Below are 27,500 nucleotides of genomic sequence, written 5' to 3'. Positions count from 1 at the left end.
CAAAAACGCAACAATGGTAACTCGAAATGTCTCCATCAGAATATAAAATGTCGGCACGGTGTAATTATCATGATGATATTTGATCATCATGTCTTCGTTGCCATAAAAAGCGGTATTGTTTTGTCGTTTTAGTGGCAAGGAAAAACGATAAAAACCTGGGATTTCAGAGAGGAGAATCTCTTCAGCATCGAACCAACCGACCATGACTCTTTCCCATCCTTGTGACAAAAGGCAAATAAAATCTATTTGAGATCTTTACTAGTGCGTGGAGAAATATATTTAAAAATCAAACCCATACAAAAGAGTAGAAAATAAAGTCTCTCTCTCTCTCTCTCACTCTCTCTCTCTCTCACACACACACACACACACACACACACACACACACACAAGCAATATAACATACACTATCGTACCATATAGCGCCCACATATTATAAGAACCAGGAAATCGTTTGTCCTCACCAATTAAAATAATACAATTCGTTACTATTATAATGTATCACCTGCTCTCTCTCTCTCTCTCTCTCTCTCTCTCTCTCTCTCACACACACACACACACACACACACACACACACACAAGCAATATAACATACACTATCGTACCATATAGCGCCCACATATTATAAGAACCAGGAAATCGTTTGTCCTCACAATTAAAATAATACAATTCGTTACTATTATAATGTATCACCTGCTCTCTCTCTCTCTCTCTCTCTCTCTCTCTCTCTCTCTCTCTCTCACACACACACACACACACACTCACACACAAGCAATATAACATACACTATCGTACCATATAGCGCCCACATATTATAAGAACCAGGAAATCGTTTGTCCTCACAATTAAAATAATACAATTCGTTACTATTATAATGTATCACCTGCTCTCTCTCTCTCTCTCTCTCTCTCTCTCTCTCTCTCTCTTTCTCTCACCCACACACACAAATTGTCTGTTTTTCTGTCTATCTGCCTATCTATCTATTATCTATCAACCAATCTGTCTACTATCTATCTATCTTTCTACCATTTCTATGCCCATAATCTGTCTGTCCAAGTCAACCTATCCCCGTCCTCTCATGCTCCTTCATCAACCACCCTCTACATTCACAAACTGGTGCTTGCAGTCTTCACTACTATCAACCCAAGTGAAGCGTATCCTAAACCCGTTAAACTTTTAAAAATTCTTTAATTGACACGGCGATAAGAACAAATTATTACCATTCGCCTTTAGTATAATCGAATCATCATCAACATCATCATCCTCATCATCATTTTCCATCACCATCATCACGTTAACAAGCCGACCGATATCCCTATGTCTAACAATAAAAACTTATTTAAGAGTACATTGGTAACGCTTGAGTAAAGGAATAAATGATGCTCTCAGGCTGCATCCATTTCTATTGTGTGTTGTGCTATTTAACATGCGTTACTAGAGATCTTGATCATCCTTTCTCAATGCAAGGCACTTTATAATATCTAATAAGAAAGAAATATTTGTACTGAGAAGTCACCTGGTCAATGAAAATTTCCTGAACTTTTTGCCTTAAGATTTGCATCCCATCCCACCACCAACACTTCCATCCTCCATCCCCTACATTTTGTCTTTATTTCCATTTCCATTATATTTATTTTCTAACTACCACCAACACTTCCATCCTACATCCCTCACATTTTGTCTTTATTTCCATTTCCATTATATTTATTTTCTAACTACCATCAACACTTCCATCCTACATCCCTTACATTTTGTCTTTATTTCCATTTCCATTATATTTATTTTCTAACTACCACCAACACTTCCATCCTACATCCCTTACATTTTGTCTTTATTTCCATTTCCATTATATTTATTTTCTAACTACCACCAACACTTCCATCCTACATCCCTTACATTTTGTCTTTATTTCCATTTCCATTATATTTATTTTCTAACTACCATCAACACTTCCATCCTACATCCCTTACATTTTGTCTTTATTTCCATTTCCATTATATTTATTTTCTAACTACCATCAACACTTCCATCCTACATCCCTTACATTTTGTCTTTATTTCCATTTCCATTATATTTATTTTCTAACTACCATCAACACTTCCATCCTACATCCCTTACATTTTGTCTTTATTTCCATTTCCATTATATTTATTTTCTAACTACCATCAACACTTCCATCCTACATCCCTTACATTTTGTCTTTATTTCCATTTCCATTATATTTATTTTCTAACTACCATCAACACTTCCATCCTACATCCCTTACATTTTGTCTTTATTTCCATTTCCATTATATTTATTTTCTAACTACCATCAACACTTCCATCCTACATCCCTTACATTTTGTCTTTATTTCCATTTCCATTATATTTATTTTCTAACTACCATCAACACTTCCATCCTACATCCCTTACATTTTGTCTTTATTTCCATTTCCATTATATTTATTTTCTAACTACCATCAACACTTCCATCCTACATCCCTTACATTTTGTCTTTATTTCCATTTCCATTATATTTTATTTTCTAACTACCATCAACACTTCCATCCTACATCCCTTACATTTTGTCTTTATTTCCATTTCCATTATATTTATTTTCTAACTACCACCAACACTTCCATCCTACATCCCTTACATTTTGTCTTTATTTCCATTTCCATTATATTTATTTTCTAACTACCATCAACACTTCCATCCTACATCCCTTACATTTTGTCTTTATTTCCATTTCCATTATATTTATTTTCTAACTACCATCAACACTTCCATCCTACATCCCTTACATTTTGTCTTTATTTCCATTTCCATTATATTTATTTTCTAACTACCACCAACACTTCCATCCTACATCCCTTACATTTTGTCTTTATTTCCATTTCCATTATATTTATTTTCTAACTACCACCAACACTTCCATCCTACATCCCTTACATTTTGTCTTTATTTCCATTTCCATTATATTTATTTTCTAACTACCATCAACACTTCCATCCTACATCCCTTACATTTTGTCTTTATTTCCATTTCCATTATATTTATTTTCTAACTACCATCAACACTTCCATCCTACATCCCTTACATTTTGTCTTTATTTCCATTTCCATTATATTTATTTTCTAACTACCATCAACACTTCCATCCTACATCCCTTACATTTTGTCTTTATTTCCATTTCCATTATATTTATTTTCTAACTACCATCAACACTTCCATCCTACATCCCTTACATTTTGTCTTTATTTCCATTTCCATTATATTTATTTTCTAACTACCATCAACACTTCCATCCTACATCCCTTACATTTTGTCTTTATTTCCATTTCCATTATATTTATTTTCTAACTACCATCAACACTTCCATCCTACATCCCTTACATTTTGTCTTTATTTCCATTTCCATTATATTTATTTTCTAACTACCATCAACACTTCCATCCTACATCCCTTACATTTTGTCTTTATTTCCATTTCCATTATATTTATTTTCTAACTACCATCAACACTTCCATCCTACATCCCTTACATTTTGTCTTTATTTCCATTTCCATTATATTTATTTTCTAACTACCATCAACACTTCCATCCTACATCCCTTACATTTTGTCTTTATTTCCATTTCCATTATATTTATTTTCTAACTACCATCAACACTTCCATCCTACATCCCTTACATTTTGTCTTTATTTCCATTTCCATTATATTTATTTTCTAACTACCATCAACACTTCCATCCTACATCCCTTACATTTTGTCTTTATTTCCATTTCCATTATATTTATTTTCTAACTACCATCAACACTTCCATCCTACATCCCTTACATTTTGTCTTTATTTCCATTTCCATTATATTTATTTTCTAACTACCATCAACACTTCCATCCTACATCCCTTACATTTTGTCTTTATTTCCATTTCCATTATATTTATTTTCTAACTACCATCAACACTTCCATCCTACATCCCTTACATTTTGTCTTTATTTCCATTTCCATTATATTTATTTTCTAACTACCATCAACACTTTATTTTCATTTCTATACTGCACGTCACAGCTCCGCCCCCCCTCTCTTCCCCCCCCCCCCCTTCCTTTTTGTTTTTTGACTGAATTAATTGCACACCCTTTATAAACATCTAATGTACCAGTACAACTGAGATTACGCAGGAATGTCAACAGCAACACTAAGACCAAGACTGACAATAATATGGAAACGTCCAGTCAGTTTCGAAATAAAAATTAAACTGTCCAAATCACTAGTACTCTCCGTTTTACTATAAGGTAAGGGACCCGAATTTCAACACTGGCCCGAAAGTCAACTCTTAGAGAGCCTGCTTTTCACCTAAATTTATGTTTTTGGACACAAATCATTGATGCCATCTTGACTGCCGATAAATTTTCTTTCTGTCTCACCTACTTTCCGATTTAAAAAACGGATGGAACATTTTTTTTTTTTTTTTTTTTACGTTAACTACTTATTCACGAAATCCACTTCAACTCCCCCCATTTTGTAAAATGTTAAGGGGTGGCCCTAATATCGACACCCTCCAGGAAAAGTAGTCGGTGTTTTTGAGATTCAGAAACTTCTGATTTGTTAAAAAGTATCTTTTTATTCCAGATTACCTTTCTGTTCGATCCATGTCATTTGTTTTGCGTTTCAGTCCCAAATCTAATCAAAAACTGATTAAAACACACTTTCTACACACTGTGTAACATAAGTGCACATCTAATAAATGGGGTGACGTCATTTCAACACACATCTTCGGGTTAAATTTAGCAACATCTACAGATCAATGTATATCTGTAAATGTTTATCAGAAAAACAAAAGCTGAGCCTAAAGTAATCCTTTAGAGCCAATCGGCCCATGGAGCCAGAGTTTATCCCGGTTTCTATCATGTAAAACGGACAATAGCAATGACTTGCTATCCTTTGGATAGGACACTAGTCTATCAAAAAGTACTTTCCACCATATCTAACAGACCCAGCTACCCAATCACTGCTGGGTGGACAGGGGGATCAGAAAAAATTCTCGACATCTCCCAGGATCGATCACAGTCCCTTGGCGTGTGAAGCGAGTAGTCGACCAAATGAGCTATCCGGACCCCCGAGCCTAAAGTAAGTTATAAAAAAATAATAATAAATGACATTCAATCAATTGAAATCAACTTTTGTGATTTCAACATCAAAGTCAATGATTGACGCCGACATAGCCCCGCATTGAGACAGAGGGTCATTAATGTATCTGTTTAACAATTAAATTACCAAGAATCATGGGTATGTGTAAAATTATCGAATATTGTGGCCATTTGCATGTATATAAAATGTATGTGGGTGTGTGGGTGTGTGTGTGTGTGAATGTGTGTGTGTGTGTGTGTGAGAGAGTGAGAAAGAGAGAGAGAGAGAGAGAGAGAGAGAGAGAGAGAGAGAGAGAGAGATGGTAGTTATAGTAGTAGTGGTGGTAAGGATGATGATGTGGTGGTGGTTGTAGTAGTGGTGGTGGTATGGATGATGGTGTGGTGGTGGTTGTAGTAGTAGTGGTCTTAGCAATGATGGAGTGGTGGCGGTTGTAATAGTTGTGGTGGTAGGAATGTAGTGGTTGTGGTGAGTCTTTTTTACAACATAAAATATCGAGAACACATAATGTAAAACAGGCAAGTTGAAAACCACATTGATATATACTAAAACATTGACTAGTAATCTAAATCATACGTTCTACAGAAAAAATCTGTTTTTCACCTCTTTCTAAAGATAAGTGGATTTTCACGACTTTTCAATGTTGACGGAGTCCCACAATTAAGGGGGTCAAAAGATTTCACCGCAATAAAAACTTCAGATTTTGGAGGTACCTTTAATATATTTAGATATGGAGATCTTAAATTTCAACTGCATTCATAACAGTGGATAAATTCTTGAAGAAAACAGGAACAGAATTGTTTAAGCAATTAAAAGCATGGGTGTGGTGAAGGAGAAGAAGATGGCCACCATATACTCTAGACCTACCCAAAGTATGCAACAGGATTTTTGGCCTGGTACCACACGGACCTCTGTAGACCAAACTGTGTGGACCCCTGACAGAGATGAGGAAGACAACGTTTTCCTTCACCAACTAGACATACAAACATGAAGACAATATGAGGGGGAACGGAGAAGAAGAAGAAATTCAATTCTAAACTTGACAAGTAGTCAATGTAGGTCTTCCAAAATGGGGTAATATGCTCGTACTTTTAAGATAATGTTACCAGACGAGCCGCTTTGTTCTGTATCTTATAGAGTTGATAAATGACAAAATTATCACAAGCAAAAAAAATAAGGAAGCTATGACAATAATCAAGGAGACTAAAAGTCATAGAAGACAACAAGAAGTAACGTGGTATTAATATCGAGAAGCCTTCTAATAACACCAAGAGATCTATATTAAAAATTGCAGGATACAGATCTAATTACATTACTGACACGGGCAAACACGTTTAATTTGGTGTTATAGATACAGGTTAAGAGTGACAATGTCCACCTAGCCATGTCTTGTGAACAGTGACACCGCTATTTCATTTCCATTGAACCTCCTTGCCATAAATAAACAGTTATCTTTCTTCATTTCAGAACCATTCGATGTGAGCCAAGAATGTAGAAAGAGAGGATGAGTGATTCATAACGACTCTTTGAACCCAAAACTGAACTAAAATAAAAAAGACCTTGTTTGTATTGATAATTAATTACAATCCCGTTACAACAACAAAAATAAAAGACAGAAAAAAATACCAAACAATTGAGATGGAGACATCATCTGCCAAACCCCAGACATGTGAATTGTCACAAGGTCAAAATTCACAACCTTTAAAAAGGATTTTTCAACCTCAGAGTGAACAGATCAAGTCCATGGCTGCTCAGACGACTTCTCAGTGTGCTGTAAACATTGCCTCTAGGGTCATGCCTCAGACAGCTCATCACCATAACCAATACCAACACCCACCCCATTTTCATCATCATCATCAACAGCACAACCATAATCACAATCAAGCTGACTTGTGTCGACAACATGAGAACTCCGCTATTACATCAACCTTTCACAGACTCAGTTCATCACAGCCAAAACTTCAGGTAAGATTATGTTACACTTTCCAGCCATGTGGTCTTGTGGTATGACACTCACTTTCGAATCGGAAGGCCCTAGGTTCCAGCCTCGCTCGGCGCATAGTTGAGTCCTTGGAGAAGGCTCTTTACTCACATTCTCTCACCATACTCAGGTGTAAAATGAGTACCTGGCCGTTAACAGCGTTGTCTCTGTCCCAAAAATTTGTAATATCGCCTGACAGGCGTCATGATTGTCCTACATGTTATGTGTTGCTGTTGGCCAGGGACCCATTGTAAAGTGCTTTGAGCACGTTTAGTGGATATTGCGCTATATAAAAGCTCAAGTTTTTTTGTTTTGTTTTTTTCCCATTTGGAAACCATACCGATAGGATTTTCCCCCGTGAGCAGGCTCACCATGAAGTCTAACCATAAAATTGCAATTTCAGATAAACTGCATACCTTTCCTTCAATATTGAATGGATTTGTTTATAAAAATGAAACACCTTCTTTAAATATCAAAGTGAAAATAATCTGATACAGAGGTGTACTGAGAAAATTGATAGACTTAATCACGGTACCATCAAGTAGAAGATAATGTTTGTTCTAAACGTTTTTTTACTGTTTTACAGCGCTTGCAACATATTTAGGTCATTTAAATGCCAGCAAAAAGGAAGAAAATGGTTTTAAAATTCTAGATTTACCATTAGAAGCATATGACAAAAAGTAAGATAAGGGGGAATGGTTCAAATAGGGAACAAACGAAGATTCCAAGAGCACACTATCAGTGTGCTTAGTTTGAAATCATCCAGACACAAGCACAGGATCCGACTAAGAGGAATCCACTTAAACACTTTCACTTACAGATCACTATACATTTTAAACATGAAATCATCCAGACACAAGCACACGATCCGACTAAGAGGAATACACTCAAACGATTACACTTACCAGATCAACTAATACATTTTAAACATGAAATCATCCAGACACAAGCACACGATCCGACTAAGAGGAATCCACGCAAACACTTTCACTTACAGATCACTATACATTTTAAACAATCGGCCAGGGATTCCACCAAACTAGTTGTCCCTCGATTACCAAAAAACGCTGGAATGAGATCCTATTCTCATTTCAGACCCTCTGTTTGGAACGCCTTAGAACAGAGCATTCGTGAAAAGGAATCTATGTCTATTTTTAAACATTCGCTTAAAACATATCTGTTTCGATTTTAGTAGATGGTATGAGAAGCAAGAGAGGTCTGGTTTGTGTTGTGCATTGTGTGTGTGTGTGTGCTTGTGTGAATGAGTATGTTTCAGCCAAAGTGATTTGTAATTTATGCGCTTAAGAGTCTGGTGTCTCGGAGTTATAGCGCTATATAAGTTTTCAGCATTATTATTATTATTATTATTATTATTATTATTATTATTATTATTATTATTATAATTATTACTAAAACAAAAATACAACATCTAACACAGATGATTTACAAGGAAAAAATATCAATGTTTTTGTTATTTATTTTGTAATTTACATGGCAGTTGTTAAAATTTCAGCTAAAGACAATGCCTCCTACAAGGAAAATTTGGTGCTAAAAATTAAATTTTAACTCTAAATTATTATATATAGATTTTAATGGTTACATTGGCAATTCATGCATTTTTTTAAACTGCAAAGAACCTTACAACTTTGTAATTCTGATCATTTAAAATCCAATTTAATTTCCCACATGTGGTACATTCTGACATAATACCTGACTGACAAGAAGGGCAACATATTATATCAACTTGTTATCATGTGTCTCCCAATTCAGAGAAAGAAAGAAAGAATTTAACGTAAAATAAGGAATCTTTTAAAATTTACTTTCTAAGATAAGCATGATGAAATATATAATGATATGGTTTGAATTTAAAATATCAAAGTAACATTATATCATTACTACATGACAGGACCTGGATGTAAAACCATCCATGGGATTATTCCAATCACAGCCAACACTCCTGATGTCATCTTCACCAGCATGCATGTTTCGACAAAAGGATTCGTACACCTACCAAAATGGAGTCATCTCCTCACCACAATCCAAACAAAAAATACAAAGGACAAATTTCAACAGCAGTCAAGGCAGCAGGTAAGCGTGTTTGCCACAGAATATTAAAAAAAAAAAACTAATCAAATCTTGTGTCAACCAAATTTGCATGAATTCTACACTTAAAATTATTTAGAATTGACATAATGTACTACTTTCTACTCGCAGATCCTTTTCTGAGTAAACTAACAAAAATATGTCTTTTTTACTTTTCCTCTAAACTTTTAGTTGAAAATGTGAAGGCTACCAAAAAAATATACATTGATTAAATCTGTATCTATAAAAGGTTAAGAGGGCCTGGTAGCCATGGGTGCCAGCAGGAAGAAGTGCTGAAACCTGAAACTAAAATCTCGACACTTTGCCAAACCTGAAAATGCGGCCTAAACTTAACTCTTATTTCATCACCGTTTTTATACCGTTATTAAATGATTACACAGCAAAGGTGGCTGAATCACGTTTTTGAATTTTTACTGATGCTATTAGGTTATTTTACTCAAAAGGCTCAAACCGGAGGTATTTGACTTCGAGATATCGCGAAACCGGAATTCCGGCATGAACTGGAAAACTGGCACCCATGCTGGTAGCTTATTGATTAAATACCAGACTGGCAAATTAAACATTTTATTTAGATTTCGATATTTAGATTGAAGGTGTAGAATTCAGCTAGTGGATGTTTGGAAAATAAGTAAGGAATTTCCAGGCATTTTATTCCCGTTGTCCACTCAGTGTGACAGGGTAGATGAATCTAAGGTAAGTCGGGACTTGGCAATAGATCTGTCGTCTTTTCATAGCAGGCCTGGAAATCGTCTTCTCTAAAATTGTCTGAAAATTTATTTTAACTATCAATGAACTCAGCAGAATTTGATGATAGTATGACATGTCAAACATCCTGTTAGATTTATCAACTAATATGCTTTAAAAGAATATTGTTAGCACTCACAAATCACGTGGTTTGTCTGTGCATAAAGGGAGGGGGTAGTTGTCTTGCTTCTGATTTTTTAGTGATCAAAACTTACAGTAAGAGTTTTTTTATATTGAAGCCAAAAAAACAAACAAAAAAGGTATAATTAAGCTAAATAAGCTTTGCCTCATTATTGGAGACACTTATTCTTTTAATTGAAGTATGAGAAATATAAAATAAAATCCCCAGTCTTTACTCTTGGTGGGTGTGGATATCCCTTGTCAAAAATATTTGTGAACAAACGTAGAATATGAAATTAGCGATATAAATTCCATTACAGGGAAAATGGGCCAGATTAGCCTGTACCCTTGCTAGTAAACATGAAAAGAATTTAAACATTCTGCATTCCTAGCGCTCTTTTGAATGAAGGATGCTGGTGAGAACTGGTTTCCCTTAATGTCATTCCTCTTGGAGACATATAAGTCTCTTTGCACTGTAATTCAATCTGGCTTTGCAGTATAGACAGGAATAAAACCTAGTACTAGTACCTTTCACTAACCCCAATAGGAAAAATAAAAACCCTTGGACTGTTATTACGACCTATAACTAACCCAAGTAGAAAAAAGAAACCTCGGATCTCGAGCAACCCTTTAGGCTTTACAATAGAAATAGAAAATAAAAACCCCAAAGACAACTACTCTGCACTACTTTACAATATATTCTTCAATGACAATGGCAGAGAATCAAAACAATGGTCATATTAGGAAATTTTAAACTTTTACCAATCAATCAAGGTTTGTTCTACAGTTTTTAAAATGTTACTAAAAATCGACAAATTTAATAAATTTAATAAATAAAAGACGACTGACAAAAGATCTACGATTATATAACAATTCAAAGTGAATCTACCTCGAGGAATGTCTCCCAAGGCCGCTTCTGCAATCTACACATTTTTCTTAAAACATTTTTTCATGTTGCAGAATCGTTTAGTTTTTGTTATATTTCTTCTTTGTCTTAAGCAGAAAGGGGCTCAATGATCTTTTTTCTTTCAGACAAAAGTAAAGCAATTCAAACAGCCGTCAAAACAAAACTAAAGACATCTGTTTGGGTTCTGAATTAAATAATTGCTTTTACATAAAAAAAATATACCAAAAAATCTTGCCAACAATGTTCTGAAAACCAATCATAAAATACAAAGGAATAGTGATGTCAAATAACTTATTTGGTGGAACTTGTTACATGTTACAAAGAAATATAGTGCACTCTGGATACGTCGACGTTGCCTAAGTCGAATTTTACCCAAGTCGATTTTTTTTCTTGGTCCCTCCCCCTTCTTCCTATATAACATTAGTAAAAAAAAAACAACTCCACATAAGTCGATGTCGCTTAAGTCGATGTTCTTATCACTCATGACTACAAAAAAATCACAAATAAACAAGTATTTCCATTGGTTCAAAAAGCTACCAGTAAGAATTTTAAGTGGTTAAGAATATCCGTGAACGATTGGCGCACATTGATGTGATGTAGGTGCTTTGCCTGACGTCCGTGTTCAATGTACATGAGCAGTATTGAATAACTTTAATTTCTCCATCTCAAATTTTACATTGTCGCAACTTCAAGTTCAAGATTTTTTTTTTGGTTCTAATCCCAGGCCATCCTATGTAATGGTCCTCTTAATTAGTATCAATTTTATCAAGAAGAATTCAAGTCAAGTCTACAACTACAATGGCAAACCTATCGCGGAAAAGGAAGATTCGATGCATTTGGAAAGTTTGGCATGCGACAGAAAATCGTCGCATAGGAAATTGGCATACCAGCTATTTCTGTCTCGACGATTTACAAGAAGCATGACCTTGACCTAGAGGCTCCTACCCTTCCCCTTTTCGCGGAATAATTTCACTTAATTGGTATACATTCCACAATCAATGCAAAAATTCCGCTTTTCACCTTTCCCATCAAGGAAAATAAAAAAAAAATAAAAATCTCTGGCGAAAAAAAAGTGAGCTATGGCTTATTTCGTCATCTCCTATGGTCAATCAACACACATTTTGTATGTCTGATTAGTCTCTTCAAAGTGTGTGCTGCTGATGTCGGATAATATTTTATGTTTGGGAGGGGGTTGACCGAAGTATTATTATTATTATTATTGTGACTCTGATTCGTGAGGTCAATGACCTTGGTAATATTATATGTTGGCTTCAATCGGTAATAATATTATTTGAGTACGGTCAGCTTCTTTCCCTATTTAATTTTAGCCCTGTGTCCATGTGTGTGTGTGTGTGTCGTGTGTGTGTCGGCACGCGCGTTTGCTTGATTAGGTGTGTGTATGTGGGAGGGGGTGGGGGGGGGGGGGGGGGAGGAGGGTCCTGACAAGGTTAAATCCATCCATTCAATGCTTTGCTCTCAGACGGCCAGGACCTGTGTGTTCTCTATTATTATTTGACCCCATTCTTAGTCTTTACACAATTTGTACATTTTTACACATTTTATAATTTTAATCATTTGAGTACTTTTGGTTTGTCTATTACATTTTCTGTTGCAAAGTATGTCATAGTCAATAACAATAAGTTGATTCCGCTTTTTTAAATCTCAAATTCCGATTTTTATGTATTCTGATTCCTCTATGGGGCTATTGGGGGTAGGAGCCTCTGATGACCACTACAGAAACCGCGCGATATGAAGGGACATACTTATTCTAGATTGGTTTGCTTTGTTCAAATGAGTTTTTGCTCATTTGGTTACCTCCGGTTAAGTTGATTTTCGGATAAGTCGATTTTTTTCTCGGTTCCCCTGGGCATCGTCTTATCCGGAGTCCACTGTATAGCAAATTGTGTCAAATTGTTGTAAAGCCATGATGACAAGACACAACATGATTATGTGTTGGGGCAACTGACGCGCACGCTACCAGTGACAAAACTTACATGGTGAACAAACTAACATGGTGAATGAAGCGAGAGGTAACAGACGATAATCGCGAAATGGGGAATCCTCTTGATTGCCACGACAAGGAGAGAGAGAGAGAGAGAGAGAGAGAGAGAGAGAGAGAGAGAGAGAGAGAGAGAGAGAGAGAGAGAGAGAGAGAGAGAGAGTGTAGTATCTGCTTCGATATTGTCAGACACGGTTTTACGTTTAATCTTAATTTCGGCTTTTTTTTTTGGTCTAATATCATGTCCATGTCCCCTGAAGTAGATAATAATGGATTGTCTGATTTCAGGCAATTGCCTGAGGATTTACTGGCCTGTCTTATGGCATCGAACAATAGTTATTGTTACTTTCCACGTTACACTACAGACACCGATTTTAAAACTCTGTGGTTGTAGTGGTGGTAGTATTAGTGGTGGTGATGATGATGTGGTGGCGATAGTGTTTAAATAGACCTGAACAAATCCCTGACCATTTCCAGACCCAAATGAGTGAATTCCTGGAAAGAAAATTATAAAATCTCTGACCTTTTCCCAACCTTGTGGGAATCCTGCAATCTAGACTTATGCACAATTGTTAAAAGGGTACTTAGCAGAGGCAAATTTACCTTTTGTCAGTGCAAAAGAACATTTGACTACCCAAATCTTATCAACTGGAAATGGAAAAGAACGCTGACTAAAATTATTATTGTTAATACCGATAAGACAGGTTAGGGAACTCCATATCGATCATCATGTTAGAAGTGTATGAAGAAAACAATAGGATTAAGATAAATGGAGGTATCATCCAAAAATTGTTTACCTCCAAACATGAATCACACACACATAAGGCACGTCCATCTGGTGACCACTCCACCCAAGACAGGTCTTCAGTCTCTGTCTCGAAATGCTGGAAGATTCAATAAATTGACAAGCTATGAATCATTCACAAAACTCTCCAATGGATCAGAAAAAAGAAGAAATAATGAATAAAATATAATCATGTCTTCACATTAAACCTAACAATCTTCTAGAGCAATTTAATAGAATCACTTCCAAGTGATCACAGATGGTCTGACCTCTGACCCAGTTCGTCTTATCACAGACAAACTTTTAATGCTTTTGATATAATCTAAGATGTTTTGAAAAGGGAGTCAAGGTTAAATCATAACACTTCTATCATTATCATGAAACACTGCTCAACTATAGATATTTGACCATCTAAGCAAATGGAAATGAAAAGAAGAAGAAACATTTTTAAAAAAATTTAACTCCCACTATAAAGATACATAAATAAATAAAAGTTAATGGAGAAGAGATAAATTATATTTTTTGTTTTGTTTTTTGTTTTATTTGTTTTCAAGAGTTAAACGGCGCTTGCAACACATTAAGGTCATATTAGTGCCAGTAAAAAGGAAGAAAATGGGATAGCAAAAAGTTCCAGAATTACAATTAAAGCACCAAAGAGAAGGTGAAACAAAGGGGAACTGGTTCGAATAGGAATCTAATATTCAAAAGAAAATTTCTTTTTTAAACATCTCTTTTAAAATCGGTATGACAAATTGTAAAATCTGGATATATTGGAATTTTTGCCCGTAAAAACGGGTATGAACAGCAGGTCTGTAAATGATATGTTTTTTAAAACAAATGTTAAAATCAAATAGAATAGTTCCAAAAAGCACTCCTCTTCATACAGAACATGTCTTTAAAAATTTGGTTGCTATCTATTCAGTGGTTTGAGAACCTATTCAAACAATGCAATTCAATGTCGTAATGTGTCCAATGTTATTATAGTAGATATAACTAAAAGGGAAATAACCTATCATTCCCAATTGAAGTCATATCATTATCCATGATACTATATCCTAAAACTGTGAAACTTTATATGCACCTTGTATAACTTGAATTTTTTTTTTTTAAGTTGCATTGCATTGACACTATTCTCAATGTAGTTGGATTTTTTGGGGGGGTTTGTCTGACCTGTCCATTCACTCAACAATGATTGGGTAGCTGGATGATGTTAAATGACTTACCCTAACCAGTGTCCATGATTGACAAGAAAAGATGCTGACATAATCCTTGCAATCCCTGCGCTCTGCTAGGGCCATGTATTTTCCACCTTTGCTAAAATCAAGTCCTGGAAATTAAAAAAAATAATCAAAAATTGCATTTATAGCCATGTAAACAATTATCAATTTAATTTAATGTTCTCAATAACTTTGTACAATGCAAATGTTGCTGCTTGAAGCAGTAGTAACAAAAGTAACAATGAAAAAGTAAAAGAGAAGAATCAATTTACTTCACAAATCTGAATGATGTCTGGTCGAGGACAATATGTCGTCATTGTCAGGACCACAATCAAATGTCAATAAAATGTCAATCATCCTGCCGATAAATCAGTCCTGCCAAAAAAATAACGGGAAACTAATGGAAATCCAGGAAAACAAGAATGGGTGACGACCTTTATGACTTGGTGGCCCTTCAAGGGGGGTGTTTTGAAATTTGGGTCATTTCATTAAATTCCACTTTTAAAAATTCAGTTACTGCAATCCGTTTCTGAAGACCATGAATTGTTTTATAGATGCTGTCCTCAGCATTGGCAATGACGTCAATTAAGCGCTCTCATGATGTTGTGCAATCTAGTGCCAAGTGGTATCAAGGATGAGTACTGGGGATAGTGCACTGACCTGGTCGTTAACGTCTCAAGACCAAGAAGCTGATGGTGCTGCATATTATATTATAAGAGAAATACATTTTTGAATGTGGAGAGGGGAAGCAGGATACCACACATGTTTTGTACAATGAGCAAAGGGCGACCATTTGGCCTGAGAAGCAAATCTGTAGACAACTGCATGGTCAGAGTTGACGTTTTCTTCTGTCATGAAGCTCTTTCTTGACTTCAATCGACCTGTCATTGGGTCAAGGTCATGGCCGATGTAATTCATATAAATCATGTCTGGCAATAACAGGGTAATATTTCTTGGAACACTGCTACAACGGGGGTTACAAGTTCCCAGTTGAAAAAATATACGCACTCCAGAAGAAAAAGAAAAAGCACATATGGCATATATATGATGGGAAGGGAGGGGGGGGGGGGAATGCTTAAAGGGATGAAAGTCCCAGTTACGTCGTCTGATTTATAGACATATGAAGATAACTCAAACTGTTTCCTTGTATTTTAAAATTTCCTTCCATATTTCTTCCCTGCAAATGCCATATGCATGTCATGCATGGACATAACGGGAATCTGCCACAACAGATATTTTGCTTACACCACTATCCCTGTTGTATCCGAGTTTCACTGTACCAGAACTCCTCGCCCCTGCCCCCCCCCCCCCCCCCCACTCCCCCCAAATTCCTCTAAGGCATTTTGGTCACATAAGAAAAAGCGACCACTTTTTTAGAATCATCGCAATGAATTATTAGCCATTTGTTGATTGGTCGATATCTGACAATTTCATGGGATCTTATGGTCTCTTCCCAGGATGTCATTGGACTGTAATCTCGCATTTTCACTTGCCGTTATTTTGCCTCACAGTCACAGTGGGATATCTGTATTTTTTATTGACTGCTGTATTTACCTCACAACAGGATATCAGTAGCCAATTATAAATTGTATTCTTTATTCTTGTTTTAGACCCATTATTGCCAATATTGATAGATCACTATGTCAATATGACCATCTTCTGGTAGAATTTATGTCGAGATATGAGATCGTTATTTACAAAGATTATATAGTAAATAAATCAGGAAATTGATGTCATGTCGAAGTGCCCAAATTACAAAACTCCCCACAGCCCCATACATGGATGCTTGAAGGGTGGATAGATAGAAACAAAATAGGTCATTTTTCATGATGATAATTTATTTGTAGCTGTGTTAAATCAGAACTCAGCTCTATGTCATAATCCGTATTAAAATTAGGCGTTAAAATAGAAGGTGAATTGGGAAGGGGATCCGAAATTGGAACACTGTCCGGATTGGAACACCCCACCCTACTAAATCTTTGAATCACCTACGCAATTTTTAAATTTTTTTAATATGGGAGAGATAGAGAGATATATATAGAGAGAGAGACAGAGAGAGAGAACATAGAATAAAAAAGAGATTTTTTAAATTAAGAAAAAGAGTGGTGTGTAATATAATTTGGCCACAGCAGAAACTGACCTTTGACACATTGTTTTGGATATCGGATGTAAGACACAGACTTGGTGACGAGGGACCAGACAGTTATTCTTAGCTGGAGATAAATAAATACAATCATTAATCATTCAGTTAAACACTGTACTTTTGTATTTAATGAAACTAATGTTGTTGGAGAATGTCAATAAATATTTCATCATTTTCACACTCTGAATACATTGATGGTAACGTGCGGCAATGTGGTCTTGTGGTATGACACTCGCTTTTGGATCGGAAGGTCCTGGGTTCAAGCCTTGCTCTGCGCATAAATGAGTTCTTGGAAAAGGCTCTTTACTCACATTCTCTCAAAGTACTCAGGTGTAAAATGAGTACCTGGTCGTCAACAGCGTTGTCTCTGTCGGTAAAAAATTGTAATATTGCCTAACAGGCATCATGTTTCGTTCTACATGTTACAAGTTGCTGCTGGTCAGTGGATAATGCGCCAATAAAAGCTCTATTTAAAAAACTGATGGTTTTGATAAAATAGTCTGAAAAAAGAATGTAAATATTCTAAACCTTGCAATCACTCTTGCATATATATTTTAAATATCAATAATCAAATTGACACAAAAATGTTTTTAAAAGGCGATGATTGTGAATAAAAATAAATGAAAACTAATTAACATTGAAATAAGGAATCCGTATGAAAGGAGACATCGGAGCTTGCCAGCCATAAGTAATCAATTCTTCGTAGGAGTTCATGATAATTCCAACAAAGATTTGATCAGATACTCAGTTCTCTCCTTAGAATTTTGTCTAAGTTTGAGTCTTCTTCATTTATGATTCACCATTTTATTATAGGGAAAAATAATAATAATAAAATAGAATAATAATAATAATAATAATAATAATAATAATAATAATAATAATAATAATAATACAGCTGTAATAATATTTGTTTTGTTGTTTTTAAGGGTTTTACAGCGCTTGCAACACATTTAGGTCATATCAGCGCCAGTAAAAAGGAAGAAAATGAGATAGCATACATACTGTCATGGCAATATCTTGCTTAGTTTGGGAGATGGAACTGTGTATTCAGTCCACTAGTGGACTGAAAACACAACTGTGTATTCAGTCCACCGGAAATAAAAATATTGTAAAAGGACCAAATAGGTTAGGCATCATCAAAAATGGACAGGCATAAAATTTATGGCAATTTAACGGCTTAATAATATCATTCACAGCGTTTTATTTACTCTCGGAAAGTCTTGATGAGAGTTGCTCGAAATCAGGAGCCCGAGATTCTTACCGTGGCTGTTAGATAGCCATTGGCCTGACCGATTTGGCCAAAATTGGCCACACAGAGAATAATGTTTCTATAATTAATTTAAATTGAACATTTATATCTATTTTTCCGAGTCAGAATTTTTTGTGATTATCAAAACCGATGATTTTTTCCAAGGAGATCAGAGTTTTGGTATTGTTTGCCCAAGGAAGGTTCTATTTGGCCACTTTTCACATCGATCACTGGCCTCGAGCTTGCCTGTGCCCCCCCCCCCCCCCCCCCCCCCCCCCCCCCCCCCCGCCGCCCGGGCAGTCTTGACTTTGTCTTCTTCCAACGTCTTTTTCTTTCACAATCATTCCTAGTCCTTTGGCTTGTAGAGCTAGTCTATTGTTCATTGTTTATCATTGTCTTGTAAAACTAGATTTTTTTTTATGGTATCCCATTTCTTCCTTTCTACTAGCCCGATCTCTCTCTCTAACTCTAATCTCTCTCTCTCTCTCTCTCTGAAGCTCCCTCAGACATATTCAAGACCCTATAACTATAAAGTTGTTCTGTTAACCTTTTGTTGTCCTTTTTATTTTTGTTCGTTTTTCTCCTGGCTGATATTGTTACGTACAAGGAATGCACAAGATAATAAATTTTGAAGTCTCGTTCTAAATTAAAATAATAATATCAAAAGTGAGTAAAAGTAAATAAATAAGAAAAATGTTAAATGTCGTTCAAACTTCTTAAGTCACCAGGAATGGTGTCAACGTGTTGAAGTTGAATTTAAGAATTTTTTGACTGGTATCTCATTTCTTCATTTCTACTAGCCCTATCTATCTCTCTCTCTCTCTCTAATCTCTCCCACACCACCCCCGCCCTCTCTCTCTTTCTCTCTCTCTGGTGATCCCTCAAACATATCCAAAACCCTATAACTATAAAGTTTTTTTGTTTTCTTTCTTTTTTTTTAAATTTTGGTTGTTTGTTTTTGTTTCGTTTTTCAACCGACTCGCATTGTTACGTACAAGGAAAGCACAAGGCAATAAATTTTGACGTCTCACTGTGTTCTAAATCAAAATAATAATATTAAAAGTGAGTAAAAGTAAATAAATATCAAATATAAAAAATGTTAAATGTCGTACAAACTTTTCAAGGCACTAGGAATGGTGTCAACGTGTTGAAGTTGAAAATTAAAAATTTGTTTGCCAAGGGAGTACAAAAAAAAAAATAAATAAATAAATGAAAAAAAAAAGAGAGAAAGAAAGAAAATATTATGCCTAGAAAGGAGCTTGAACGCCCAACCCACCCCACCCCGGTTAGTTACGCTATGCTAAATCAGCCGGCCACCTCGCCTTCTCGCGCTCAGTCAAATAGATTACCTGTATAATTATAAACTCTTCCGGTGGACTGAATACACAGCTGTGTATTCAGTCCACTGGTGGACTGAAAACACAGTTCCTTGGGAGATTGCAATATATTATAAGGTGATGAATTTAGATTTACTATATGTTACAGTGAATGACATAATCAGTCGGATGGTGAAAATGTTTGAACTGAGATATTGCCAAGTTTAGTTAGAAGGTCAATTTTTAACAAAAATGAGTTCTTGTCATAAATGATTAAATCAACCCTTTCTGTACATCTTTGGGAAATATCAAAGCTTAATTTCACTTCTCAATATTCTTTTACAGCGAGCCAAGTTGAAATAAGTATGAAATTTGAGAAAAGTTGCTGGATACCGTTCCCATTACATCTGACTATAGCTTCATGAAAAATCACCCGATTTACTTCAAATAAAGATTAAAATGTTCTGGTGAGCACATTCTTTCAGAAACTGAAAAAAAATGCAAATCCAAAATTTTCACCTTCCGACTGATTATGTCATGCACTGACACATATAGTAAAATATGAAACAAAATATCTGTTTTTCTTAAAGAGGCATTTCCACCAAAAATAAACCAGATAATATATGCCTCAGGTGTTAATTTAGCCATGAGCGACTGTCAAAATACCAGTCTTACATGAAAGTCAGCTGTTGTCAGGACATGCCTTCCATCAGGACTCCATCTCACGGCAACCAAGCCAGCTGATCCCTCGTCTATCTTACAGTTCCAATCCTGGTTTTCAATTGACCACACCTTTTATAGAAAATGATAAGAAACAACTGGAGTTGAATAAAAAGCTACTTTAAATGAAAGGAAATAGAAGAGCTATGATAGCATTTCACTTGATATTTTGCATACACTTGCTAAAGTTGCTGCACACAAGTTATGATTGAGATTGCAATACACTCGCTATGATTGCACTACATTTGCTATAGTTGCTGCACACTAGCTATGAGTACAATACACTTGCCATGATTGCATTACACTTGCTATGATTGTTGTACAATAGCTATGATTGCATTACAGTTTCCACGATTGCTGTACAATAGCTATGATTGCATTACAGTTTCCATGATTGCTGTACATTAGCTATGATTGCATTGCACTATCTCTATTTGCTGCACACTAGCTATGATTGCATTAGACTTGCCATGATTGCTGTACTTTAGCTATGATTGCATTACAGTTTCCATGATTGCTGTACATTAGCTATGATTGCATTGCACTATCTATATTTGCTGTACAATAGCTATGATTGCATTACAGTTTCCACGATTGCTGCACACTAGCTATGATTGCATTACAGTTTCCATGATTGCTGTACTTTAGCTATGATTGCATTACAGTTTCCATGATTGCTGTACATTAGCTATGATTGCATTACACTTGCTATAGTTGCTGCACACTTGCTGTGCATTTCTCATTTTTTTCAAAATACAGTCCACTCCAAATAATCGCAACTCTGATAATCGCAACATTTCCCAAGAAATGGAATTAATTCTATATATAAAAGTCACTGGTTAATTGCAACAAACTTTGGTTAATCGCAACAAATTTTCGACCTCAAAAATAGGCAAATTTTTAAAAATCAATCAAACAACATCTCATGATTAAATTTTATCATGGGTGAAACCATGACAGGTTGAAGAATCAAGTGTGGGTGGGGTTTAATGCTACAGTCGTGTGTCAACACTCTATTAAAGACAAAAGAGGACTTGCAATACAGGTTTGTGCAGTCACCCGTGACCATTGAGGGGAGGGAACTGGGCATAGTCTACACAACAGGTGTGATAATATCCTTTGTTTTGAGATTGACAACTAAGCATTGTGACTAACAAGTTTGATGTGAGTTTATTGCCCCTCATCATGGCTAATCTCTTTGACTCTTACAACTGTTGAGAACATGAGTGAAAGTTAATCCAAATCCAATCTGAATAAGACGTCGAGTTGCATCAAAGCTGCTTTTGTTTGTCAAAATCTATACAGGGCTGTCATGTGGTTTTTCTTTCAATCAATTGCTCAGTCTGTGGTGGACTAAGAATAAAGTTTACAACAACTGGTTTGAGTTTACCATATTTGTGTAAAATGGTGCTGGACAGGAAACTCAACTTCGGTTAATCGCAACATTTTCGCTGGTCCCTGTCCCAGGGTGTTGCGATTATCCGGAGTGGACTGAAGTAATAAAGAGGAGGGACTGGTTAAGAAAATTGCAAGAGCTGTGGTTAACCTTGGGCTTCAGTTTAACATGAATAAAAATTGAACAAATATGTCCATTGTCCAACCGTGTGAATATGACAGAAATAAGACGGTAACTTACTTGAACCAGACCACGCCTGTACATTCCACATAGGATGAACTGTGAGTCACTAGACCACTAAAAAAAATTTAAAAATAAAACAACATATAAATACAATACAATACCTAATGTCATTGATATCAGAAGTAAAAACCATTTCGGGCTCTCCGCTCTACACAACGCACCACTTTAGAGAGAAAAATGTCCAAAACAAAATTCTTGGATTGAGCATTTTATTTTGCGGACCATAAATCTGGAATTCTCTCTTGGACTTTAACAGAATCAATCATACTTTTGAGTGCTTTTCCTCATGTTTATGGTATTTTAACTCTATTTTCTAGTGTTGTTTACATTTTGTCATAATCTGAAAATGGAGAATGAGAGTGACGATAGACATGGAATTTTATATTCTGATTCTGGTGACGAGGTGGGGTTTGAAAGCGATGATTTGTGGTCTAGCTTCTTCGCAGATAATGAAAATCTTGATTCCTTTCGATCATCTTTTCAACCAAGGCCATCATGGGTATTGTGGCACTTTTCACATTTGGCACCAGTGTGTCTAGACTAATGTCATGGGCATTGGAATGTCACAAAAAATCATGCAGCTGAGCAGAGGTGTCAAAAAATGACACAAAGACATAACTGTGATTTTTCAGCTGAACTAACACTTAGCGGAAAATGTTTGACGCTGCAAAAGCGGGGAAAATATTTGAAAAAATTCTAAAATCCTGGAATTCTGCGGATCCGCGGAAGATAATCATCACTGTTATATGCAGCACTGGCATAAAATACATATGAATAGAAACAGGAAATCTTGATAAATATTACATAAGAAATTTGGGTTTAAGCTCATTGCGAAGCCATAACAAAGAAATGAAAGTGAGCATAAATCGACTGGTATCACCTGATATCATATAACTGAACTCAGTAGGGGATTCCCCATAAATTGGCAGGCGTGACCCCAGGTCAATGTCAGGTTATCACTTTACTTTGACTAAGTTACCGCTCAGGTGATATTTTTGTTAATGTGAATTATTACCCATTTGAATTTGAATAAACTAAATCCAGATATTAAGCTGGGCATTTCTTGTAATAATAATAATAATAATAATAATAATAATAATAATAATAATAATAATAATAATAATAATAATAATAATAATAATAATAATAATAACAAAATTACCAATATAAAACGAGCACATTTTTAAAATAATAAGAAAGTAGAGACTAATAAAAAAATTAGTATTTTATCAATTTAATATGACTAATACTCGGCTAGAAGAAAAGAAAGATTATAGTCGCTACCTCAATGTACTGAATAGCATCAAGACATGAATAAAGATGTTGTATCTGTAATGTTTCAACATCCCTGATGACGAGGCGATAGTCCACACCAGAGGCCTGAAGTAAAGACAAATTTTTGATGAGTGAAAAAAGTATAACACAATGCTTACCACATTTATTACAATAACAACAAATCATTACATGAATTTAATATTTTATGATTTTCAATTAATTGCGTCTTTCTTTTCTCATGTATACAAATCTGACTGGCCCAGCCATATTGAGAATAAGAATAACTGTTGATGAGCATCAAAAAAAGAAAAATGTTACGATACTTTACATAAAATACCTTATTATGTAAATCACAAATATAATATTATCATCAATTGAGATTAGCAGTAACTGTTGAAAATATTGGAGAGTTTGATAAAGAGTAAAAATTAAAAAACAATGGTGGTTGCTTCCCTTGTTGGTGCCCATGGATATAATACCTAAGAAGATCCCCTGACATCGTTTAAACATAGTTGGGAATTGGAAATTCTGGTTTCAGAGGGAAAAGTGGTTCCGCCTAGACCATGGGTGCAGAGCACCGCCCAAATGTCTTTCTGTGTGTGTGTAGGGGGGGGGGGGGGTTGGAAACAGGCATAGAATATGACCCAAAAAAAAAAAAAAAACACTTTCAACTGTTGTCATCTATGTAACATACAGTTTAATAGAAAAAGAAGTCAAAATTGTATTGTTGGGTGTTTGGGAATAACGATGTAATGCCAGTGGAAGTAATGGTGGCAGTACTGGTCATGGAAGCAGTGATGATGATGATGATCAGTGATGATAATGGCAATTTTTCAAAAAGGAGGAAAATGTACCAGTCCATCGGTCAAACTCAAACAAAAAAAATATCATAGTTTCGTATATTATTAAATTACTACTTCTCTAGTGTATACATCTATTAAGATGGCTTTTACTTTTAACAGCTTTGAATACTTTCATGCTGTCTGGGGCTTTTTCTATATCCATTGCCATGTTGTCGATTTTGCTTTTATAATTGACAATAGATTGTGCTTTGATTTTATGCAATACTTGATTTCATATAGGGATGACATTCATTGGTCATTGTGTGAGTTACATTTAGAAATTCTGTTAAACTCCCTACTCAATCTACTAGACGGCTAAATCGACAAATAAAAAACACTAAATAATAAATCAGTCTCTTGACAACCAGTAACAAGTCGAAAACGCCATAAAATTACCAAAAAGTTGTTTGGGAAGGAAAAAATCAAAGCTACTTTCGATTTCAGAACTGCTCCATTATTATAAAATGTTATTTGTTTACAATAGTTACCAAGAACTTTCCATCAGGGGAAAACCTGCAAAGCTGAGAAGACTGTCTGAATAACTCTGAAAAATTCATCTTTCAAATATGAAGCGTATCTGACCGAAACTACCGCATTTATAATTACAATAGTGCAAAAACTGCTGATAGCTTTCTTATTATTCGTGTGGTAACTTGTGTTCCGCCATTTTTGTTTTCTGTCCAAGCACAACTAAAGATCAGTATCGGAGTGAAGACGATGACGAAAGAAGTTAAGTAAACTTATTGAAATTAGATAATTTTCCGCAGAAGATTACTCTATGATACTATTAAAAATTACAACATTCATTTTTTTATTGCAAAGAAATAGTGATTGATATTCTCTGCAGATATGTTCGCGCCAAAAGAGGCTAAAGAACACACATGAAACTGTAAATGAATCCGCAACACAATAATAATCTATTATGTTCTTTCTATTAGTACAAAAAACATTCAAGAATGAAAACAATGCTGCAATTTATATATCAAACATTATAAGGTTTAACGACCAGCAACCATTTTGTTTATCAAAATAACAACGTTTACAAGTTTATGGAGTTGAGACTGTGTATTGATTTTTTGCAACAGTGTGACATTTCAGTCCGGCTATAACCACACGTGGGTGTATTCAAAACATTGAAATGGATTTTCTTTCGTTTCGGAGAGGAGAAAGAGCTTTTGCCAGATGGGCTTTTATCCGCCGAAGTCACAGAACCGAAGTAGTTTAAAATTGTGCGCAGGGAAATCATAATTCAAATTCATAGCCAAACAAGCTATTATTATTATGTGGTAACAACAAGAGATGAAGATTATTATTATTATTATTATTATTATTATTATTATTTATTATCATCATCATCATCATCATCATCATCATCATCATCATCATCATCATCATTATTATTATTATTATTATTATTATTATTATTATTATTATTATTATTATTATTATGCAGTCAGTACGCGTATAAAGAAACAGATATGGAAACCGTTCGGACACGTGCTCCAGCGAGATGAAAATATTCCAGCACAAACAATGGAGGATTACTTCAAACAAGGAGCCAAATATAGAGGGCGTACACCAACTTCACTTCCAACAACATTCAATCAAGATCTCAAAAAATATCAAATACATTTAGAAACAACAACCGAAGAACCGATTTCAACAACACGAGGAAACATCCAACTGCCTCAGCACCTTAACACATATGATGACATTCTAAAGCTAAGAACACTTGCACTAGACAGAGAGTTATGGAGGCATATTACTAACTGGACAATAGAAACAGACTGACAAACTCGAAGTGACGCACACATTCACAGCAAGCGTCCATAGAGACTGCCCAGCCATATTTATTAATATATTATTATTATTATTATTATTATTATTATTATTATTATTATTATTATTATTATTATTATTATTATTATTATTATTATTATTATTATTATAATTATTATTATTATTTTTATTATTATTATTATTATTATTATTATTATTATTATTATTATTTATTATTATTATTGTTATTATTATCATCATCATCATCATCATCATCATCATCATTATTATTATTATTATTATTATTATTATTATTATTATTATTATTATTATTATTATTATTACCTAGAAAATGCTTTAAAAGATGTGCGTAAATCTGTTCCTTCGGCCAATTACGTTTTGAAAACGAACTCCCCATGGAAATTGCATATGCAGACGACATTGACTTTATTGGCCTCAAACAAGTCAGTGTAAATGACATCCAAAGAGCCTTACAAAATCACCAACCGTACGTTAATATTGACAAAACAGATGTAACATTACTGTCAATGAAGAAAGATGGATGGAGAGCCGTGAAAAAGGTAGAATCGTTAATTAGTAATAGGAGACAAGGAAGACGTAGAAAGAAGAAAAAGTTTATTGACGGTTGCACGAAGTGAATTATTACTTATATGGATTAGAAAAGATAAAATTAAAATAAACGCTAAAATCATATTATACACAACCCTTGTAAAATCCGTGCTTATAACTGCGGAACATGGGCACTGACTGGAACCGAAGAGCAAAGATTAGACAGATTCCACAGGAAACAACTGAAAAGAATCCTGAATATACGATACACCTCAAAAATAAGCAATAAAACACTTTATCAAAAATGCAATGAAAGACCCTTATCCATTCAAATCCTGGAAGCAAGATGGCGACTTTTTTGGGCATATACTCAGAAGAGATGAAAATATACCAACTGATAAAGCCATGAATACTTTTTTCACCCCATCTGATTACACAGGACATAGTCTGTGATCTGGACACAAGAAATATCAAGGTAGACCACCCACGTCAATTCACACTGTCCTCAATCGAGACCTAAAACGTCTTCAAAATAACAAAGAATTAAAATCAAAGGAAGACCTCATGAAATTAGCATCCACAGCAAAAGACCGTGAACTGTGGAAGGAAATGACACAGATGATTAGAGAGGCAGCCGAGGCGTCCCGATCAGATGATTAGGAAGCGGAAGGCCTTAAGATAGAGAGAAGAGATAGATTACTATTATTATGATGATTATTATTATTATTTTTATTATTATTATTATTATTATTATTATTATTATTATTATTATTATCATCATCATCATCATCATCATCATCATCATCATCATCATCATCATCATCATCATTATTATTATTATTATTATTATTATTATTATTATTATTATTATTATTATTATTATTATTATTATTATTATTATTATCATCATCATTATTATTAATATTATTATTATTATTATTATTATTATTATAATTATTATTATTATTATTATTATTATTATTA

At 34.8% G+C, this 27,500-nt stretch overlaps 2 protein-coding genes across 2 annotated transcripts in view; one reads left to right on the top strand and one right to left on the bottom strand.

Annotated features, from left to right (window-relative positions):
- LOC144971613 (WD repeat-containing protein WRAP73-like) overlaps positions 1-25,187 on the bottom strand; it is a 67,730-nt gene extending 42,543 nt beyond the window's left edge. The window contains 7 exon segments of the mRNA XM_078912686.1: positions 13,780-13,866; positions 14,990-15,093; positions 17,124-17,196; positions 20,367-20,483; positions 22,048-22,104; positions 23,335-23,430; positions 24,656-25,187. Coding sequence (XP_078768812.1) covers positions 13,780-13,866; positions 14,990-15,093; positions 17,124-17,196; positions 20,367-20,483; positions 22,048-22,104; positions 23,335-23,430; positions 24,656-24,724 — 603 coding nt within the window. The 5' untranslated portion in view covers positions 24,725-25,187.
- The window catches only part of LOC144971611 (cellular tumor antigen p53-like), a 107,313-nt gene that overhangs the window by 2,955 nt on the left and 76,858 nt on the right, over positions 1-27,500 (top strand). The window contains exons 2-3 of the mRNA XM_078912683.1: positions 6,596-7,093; positions 9,016-9,197. Coding sequence (XP_078768809.1) covers positions 6,767-7,093; positions 9,016-9,197 — 509 coding nt within the window. The 5' untranslated portion in view covers positions 6,596-6,766. The remainder of the gene's footprint in view (positions 1-6,595; positions 7,094-9,015; positions 9,198-27,500) is intronic.

This window comes from Berghia stephanieae, chromosome 4, assembly GCF_034508935.2.
Source record: "Berghia stephanieae isolate SIO BIC M18660-M18661 chromosome 4, UCSD_Bste_1.3, whole genome shotgun sequence".
Taxonomy (NCBI): domain Eukaryota; kingdom Metazoa; phylum Mollusca; class Gastropoda; order Nudibranchia; family Aeolidiidae; genus Berghia; species Berghia stephanieae.
The sequence above is the reverse complement of the archived record's forward strand: the minus strand, read 5'-3'. Positions and strand labels throughout refer to the sequence as shown.